Source organism: Vidua macroura, chromosome 27 (assembly GCF_024509145.1).
Source record: "Vidua macroura isolate BioBank_ID:100142 chromosome 27, ASM2450914v1, whole genome shotgun sequence".
Lineage (NCBI taxonomy): Eukaryota > Metazoa > Chordata > Aves > Passeriformes > Viduidae > Vidua > Vidua macroura.
Window position 1 is genome coordinate 2,095,016 of NC_071597.1, and position 6,000 is coordinate 2,101,015.

Sequence of the window (6,000 nt, forward strand, 5' to 3'; positions counted from 1 at the left end):
GGCTTTTCCTGCCGCAGATGCCGCTCCCGGCGGGGCCCAGCCCTGGCGACAGCCCGGCTGGAGGGCGACAGCCAGGCTGGGGACCTGCGGATGTCCCAGCGGCTCCTGGGGACCCTGGGAACCTCGCAGGGAATCCCGGCGCGGCTCCCAGGGCTGGGCTGGTCCCAGACACTTCTGTCCCCTCGGAATGAATTCCTGGAATCGCCAGCTACAATTCCCACGTGGGAAGTGCGGCCGTGCCGTTCCCCCGGCTCCGGGGTCACGCTTGGCCTCCCGCAGAGCCCCCTGCTTCCCTCGGGCATTCATCCCTGCTCTCTTTATTTCTGCCTACCTGTTTCTTTTATTTCCATTTCTTTCTCTTTCTATTTCTATTACTTCTATTTCTGCTTGTCCTTTTCCTGTTCTTGCTCTTATTCCTATTCCTATTTATTCCTATTCCTACTTCTAATCCTATTCCTACTTCTAATCCTATTCCTACTCATATTCCCGTTCTCCTTCCTATGCATTCCTATTCCTCTTCCTATGCATTCCTATTCCCATTTATCCGTGTTCCTATTCTTATTCCTATTCCTGTTTATTCCTATTCCTACTCCCATTCCTGTTCCCATTCCTGTCCCCGTTCCCTCTCCTTTCCCATTTCCCTCTTCTTTCCCATTCCCTCTCCTTTCCCATTCCCTCTCCTTTCCCATTCCCCTCTCCTTTCCCATTCCCTCTCCTTTCCCATTCCCTCTCCTTTCTCATTCCCTCTCCTTTCTCATTCCCTCTCCTTTCCCATCCCCTCTCCTTTCCCATTCCCCATTTTTCTCCCTTTTTCCCCGCGGCCCCGGCGGTTCCGGCGGTGCCGGGACTCGAACCCGCGGCCCCCGGGGCGCGGCGCAGTTCGCGCCGTGGCCGCCAGGCGGAGCCGTTGCCCCGCGCCGCGGGAAGGGCCGGGGGGGACCGCGGGGACAATGCGGGGTCGGGGGGGGACACCACCCACAGGGGACAGGAGGAGACACACAGGGGACAAGAGGGGACAGCCCCGCCCGCGTCACGGACCCAGACCCCTCCCAACCCCCCGGTTCTTGTTCAGGGGAATTTCCTGCCCGTAGAAGCAGAGACCCCTCCCCAAAAACAAAAGCCCCCCTTGCAAAGCCCCGTCCCCGGTGCTGGGGGCGGTGGGGACAGCCCGGTGGGCGGCCGGGGGGGGAACCAGGGCTGGCCCGCGACCCCCGGCTGGGTCACGCTGTTGGGGGTCCTTGGGCCAGCAGAGGGGTCACGGCTCTGAGTGGGGGTGGGAGAAGGGCACGGACCCCCGGTTGGTGTCCCCTCAAAATCGGGGCTTGTCGCTGCCCCGAGGTGCCCCCAGCGCGGGGGGAGCGTGGCAGGGTTGGGGGTACGGGAGGATCCTCTGGGGGGGCTCTGCCTGGGGGGTGGTGTTGGACTGGAGGACGCTGCTGGGAGAAGGTGGGAGCAGGGGAGAAGTGGGGGGGCCATAAACAAACCCCTAAAGCCCCCAGGCCCAAGCACGGATCCATCCCAGTCCCAAACCCCAACCCCCCCTTCCCTGCCCCACAACAAACAACCCCAAACACTCTTCCAAAAAATCCCCCCACAACCCCAAAATCCCCTTGTAAACCAGCCCTGTCCTGTCCCCCACAGTGTCCCCTGTGTCCCCAGGACCCCCCTGCTGCAGACAGGACCCTGCACACTTTATTTATTCCCTCACCCTCCTTCACCCACTCTTTGTTGTTTCTTGAGAGAGAGAAAGAAAAAAAAAAAGAAGAAGAAGAAGGGAGAGAGAGGGAAAAAAAAAAAAAAAAAACCCACACAGGAGGAGGCAGGAGCCTATTTTGCCTCCCAGGCAATATTTCTGGAGCCAATCGGAATGCGCACCCACCCTGCCCTGCTCCCTAATTAAAGGCTTTAAGCAGGCGGCCGGGGCCGGAGGTTTGGGCACAGTCTCTCGGTGGCTCCTCGCGAAGCAGCCGCAGCGCCGGATCCCGCTCGGGGCACGCCAGGCCGCGGCGGCCGCCAGGTTGGGGGGTCCCCGGCGCGGGCAGGCAGCTGCCCCCTCCCCGCTGCCAGCCATGAGCGGCTCTTTCGATAAGAAGCTCTCCAGCATCCTGACGGACCTCTCGGGCTCGCTGAGCTGCCACGCAGCCTCCAAGGACTCTCCCACCCTGCCGGAGTCCTCGGTCACCGATCTGGGCTACTACACGGGCCAGCACGACTACTACCCGGGCCAGTCGTACGGGCAGCCCGTGGGCCACTACCCCTACCCCCAGTTCAACCTCAACGGCATCGGCGCCGCCGGCACCTACTCGCCCAAATCCGAGTATTCCTACAGCCCTTCCTACCGCCAGTACGGGCACTTCAGGGAGCAGCAGCTCCCGGCGCAGGAGGCAGGTACGGATGGACCGGGGCACCGGGGCCGTGCCCGCCCCGCTGCTCCCGCGGGGCTCCGGGGGGGGCTTGGTGGGGCTTTAACCCCCCGGTGTTTGTGGGGCTTTAACCCCCCCCGGTGTTTGTGGGGGTTTAACACCCCGGTGTTTGTGGGGTTTTAACCCCCCCCCGGTGTTTGTGGGGTTTTAACTCCCCCGGTGTTTGTGGGGTTTTACCCCTCGGGGTGTCCCCGATCTTTGTGAGGTTTAAGCCCTCCGGAGTGTCCCCGGTGTTTGTGGGGTTTAAACCCCCCGGTCTTTTTGGGGTTTTACCCCTCGGAATGCCCCCAGTCTTTGTAGGGTTGTGCCCCTCCGGGTGTCCCCGGGCTGGGGACAGGGGGCTGCCGGCGGCTGTCGGGGCTCAGCCCTTCCCGTGGGGACGGATCCGTGCTGGATGCAGAGGCCGGGACATGTCCCGGGGGTGTCCCGGAGTTTGTCGCAGGGGACGGGGCGCTGCCAGCACCCCGAGCGGGGTGACATCGAGCCGGGGACGGGGATGACACCGAGCTGGGGACGGGGTGGCTGCCCTGGGAGCCCTTCACGCCTCACCCCGCGCCCTCTCGCAGTGTCCGTGAAGGAGGAGCCGGAGCCGGAGGTGCGGATGGTCAACGGGAAGCCCAAGAAGATCCGCAAGCCCCGCACCATCTACTCCAGCTACCAGCTGGCCGCCCTGCAGCGCCGCTTCCAGAAGGCGCAGTACCTGGCGCTGCCCGAGCGCGCCGAGCTGGCCGCGCAGCTGGGGCTCACCCAGACCCAGGTGAGGGCTGAGCCCCCCACCCCGACACCCCAAATTCCTCCCCCCCCGCGGGCAGCAGAGGGGGAGCCGGAGCTGCCACCCCCACCTCCCCCGTAAATCCTGGATTTGGGAAGGGCCGGGTTCCCGGGGAGCCAAAAGGGGTCTGGGGGTCACAGGGATGGAGTTCCCCGCTTGCTGTGGGTTGTGGGGTCCTCGGGCGAGATTTCCCCGTTGGGAAATCCGAGGGAAAAGCGGAGAGGACGGAGGCAGCAGGGAGAGAGGAGCCCAGCCAAAACTCGGCAGTTTTGGGGTTCATCCCACTCCCTCTGGAGCCGGCCCCATCCCAGGCCTCGCAGTGCCACGGGGTTTGGGGCTGGATCCTGTCCCGGCACCTGGGACAGTCCCGGGTCACGGCACACCCGGGACCAGGAATGTGGGGCACCAAGTCCCGGGCGAGCTCGGGACGGGGCTCTCGGGACGCCCCATCCCCACAGCAGCTCCTGAGCCCAAATCCTACCGGAACAGGGACCTGAGGGGGGACCCTGCTCCTGCTGCCCAGACTTCCCAAGGCTTCCCCTGGCTCTGGCCGCCCCATCCCGCTTGGTTCGTGCAGGGAGAAGGGATTTGGGGACCGGTTCCACGCCCGCTGTCCCCAGCGCTGGGGTGGCCCTGCAGGCTGGACTGGAAGAGCCGGGACGTGCGGGATGAGCTTCTCCTCCTCCCCGCGAGCCACCCAGATTCGGGGCGAAACCCTCGCTCTTGGGGTCCTGCCTGGCGCGGGGACAAATCGTCCCCTTGGCTCTGCGGGTGGGAGGGGAGCGGGCTGTCCCCGCTGTCCCCGCTGTCCCCGCAGCCCGTGACTCCCCCGCGCCCCATCGCGGTGCCCTCCCTGCCTCGGGGCCGGCGCCGGCGCCCTTGTGCCGCCCTTGGCCTTCCTCCTCCTCCCTTGGGCGATGAAGCAATCGGGGACACTCGGCAAAGGGCTGACGGAGCGCGTCACCCGCTCCCAGAGGGACATCCTGTTTGGGTGACAACCACCGCCACCCCCGCCCCTCGCCCAGGGCCAAGGGCGTCCAGCGCCGCCTCGCCCAGCGCGGGGACGCTCCCGACGCCCGGCGTGTGGCGTGACGGGCTCCTCGTGACGCCCGTGTCCCCAGAGGGGTCCCTGTGACACCCGCTGTCACGTGGGTGCTGTCCCCAGAGCACCCCAGGGGTGTCCCTGTCCATGGAATGTCCGTGTCCCTGCAGTGTCCATGGAACGTCCCTGGAGTGTCCGTGGAGTGTCCATGGAACGTCCCTGGAGTGTCTGTGGAGTGTCCCTGGAGTGTCTGTGGAGTGTCCATGGAACGTCCCTGGAGTGTCTGTGGAGTGTCCATGGAACGTCCCTGGAGTGTCTGTGGAGTGTCCCTGGAGTGTCTGTGGAGTGTCCATGGAACGTCCCTGGAGTGTCTGTGGAGTGTCTGTGGAATATCCATGAGTGTCTGTGGTGTGTCCATGGAGTGTCCATCGAGTGTCTGTGGTGTGTCCGTGGAGTATCCGTGGAGTGTCCATGGAATGTCTGTGGAGTATCCATGGAGTGTCCGTGGAGTGTCCGTGAAGTGTCCATGGAGTGTCCGTGGAGTGTCCCTGGAGTGTCCATGGAGTGTCTGTGGTGTGTCCATGGAGTGTCCGTGGAGTGTCCGTAGAGTGTCCATGGAGTGTCTTTGGAGTGTCTGTGGTGTGTCCGTGAAGTGTCCATGGAGTATCCATGGAGTGTCCGTGCAGTGTCCGTGGAGTATCCATGGAGTGTCCGTGGAGTGTCCGTGTTCTCCGTGACGCTCACACCAAGGGTCACTGTCCATGTGTCCCATGACTCCCCTGTCCCGAGAAGTTTCCTGCCATGCACCGTGTGGGTCCCCATGATGTCCCTTCCCGTGGTGCCTCATGTGTCACCTGTGTCCCTTGTCCCTTCCTACGCGCCAGAGTGTGTCTGGGGTCCCTGTGACCTCCCTGTCCCTTCCCGTGTCTCTGGGGTCCCTCTGACCCCCACATCCCATGTCACTGGGGTCCCTGTGACCCCCTTGTCCCTTCCCGTGTCTTTGGGGTCCCTGTGACCTCCTTATCCCTTGTCCCTTCCCGTGTCTTTGGGGTCACTGTGACCTCCTTGTCCCTTCCCGTGTCTTTGGGGTCACTGTGACCCCCCCTGTCCCAGCTTGGTTCCAGTGCCCAGGGAAGTCCCCTGTGACCCCGATATCCCCTTCCCGTGTTTTGGGGCTGCCCGTGACCCCCATCTCCTGTGTCCCTACGATCCAAACCACTCCATCCCCTGTCCCCTCCCCTCTCCCCCATCCCTCCTGTTCCCACGCCGGGTCCTGCCCCTTTTCCCCTTTTCCCCTTTTCCCCGTACCCATCCCATCCTCCCGCTCCCTTCCCGTCTCTCTGACCCTTTTCCCTCCACCCCACAGGTGAAGATCTGGTTCCAGAACCGGCGCTCCAAGTTCAAGAAGCTCTACAAGAACGGCGAGGTGCCTCTGGAGCACAGCCCCAACAACAGCGACTCCATGGCCTGCAACTCTCCGCCGTCGCCGGTGTGGGACAGTCCCGGCGGCAGCGCCCGCACCCCGCTGCCGCAGCCGCTGCCCTACAGCTCCTCGCCGGGCTTCCTGGAGGAGCACAACCCCTGGTACCACCCCCAGAGCCTCAGCGGCCCCCACGGACCCCCGCAGGCGCAGGCGGCCCCCCCGATGCATCACCCGTCCCCCGGGCCCCCCAGCACGGGCGCCGTGTACTGACGGAGGGCTCAGAGACTCTGCACAATTCCTTGGCCTCCTTTTTTTCCGCCCCTCCACCCCCCGGTTTGGT

General features: G+C 64.3%; 1 protein-coding gene across 1 annotated transcript; it reads left to right on the forward strand.

The window, feature by feature from the left end:
• The first annotated feature begins 1,993 nt into the window (after positions 1 to 1,993).
• Positions 1,994 to 6,000, forward strand: DLX3 (distal-less homeobox 3). The gene is made up of 3 exons (XM_054000341.1): positions 1,994 to 2,388; positions 2,990 to 3,180; positions 5,604 to 6,000. The coding sequence occupies exons 1-3, from the start codon at positions 2,070 to 2,072 to the stop codon at positions 5,928 to 5,930; spliced, it is 837 nt and encodes a 278-aa protein (XP_053856316.1). The 5' UTR covers positions 1,994 to 2,069; the 3' UTR covers positions 5,931 to 6,000.

Coding starts and splice junctions, on each gene's coding strand:
- DLX3 (XM_054000341.1), top strand. CDS start 2,070: ATGAGCGGCTCTTTCGATAAGAAGCTCTCCAGCATCCTGACGGACCTC. Junction 2,389..2,989: donor GCTCCCGGCGCAGGAGGCAG/GTACGGATGGAC, acceptor GCCCTCTCGCAG/TGTCCGTGAAGGAGGAGCCG. Junction 3,181..5,603: donor TGGGGCTCACCCAGACCCAG/GTGAGGGCTGAG, acceptor TCCACCCCACAG/GTGAAGATCTGGTTCCAGAA.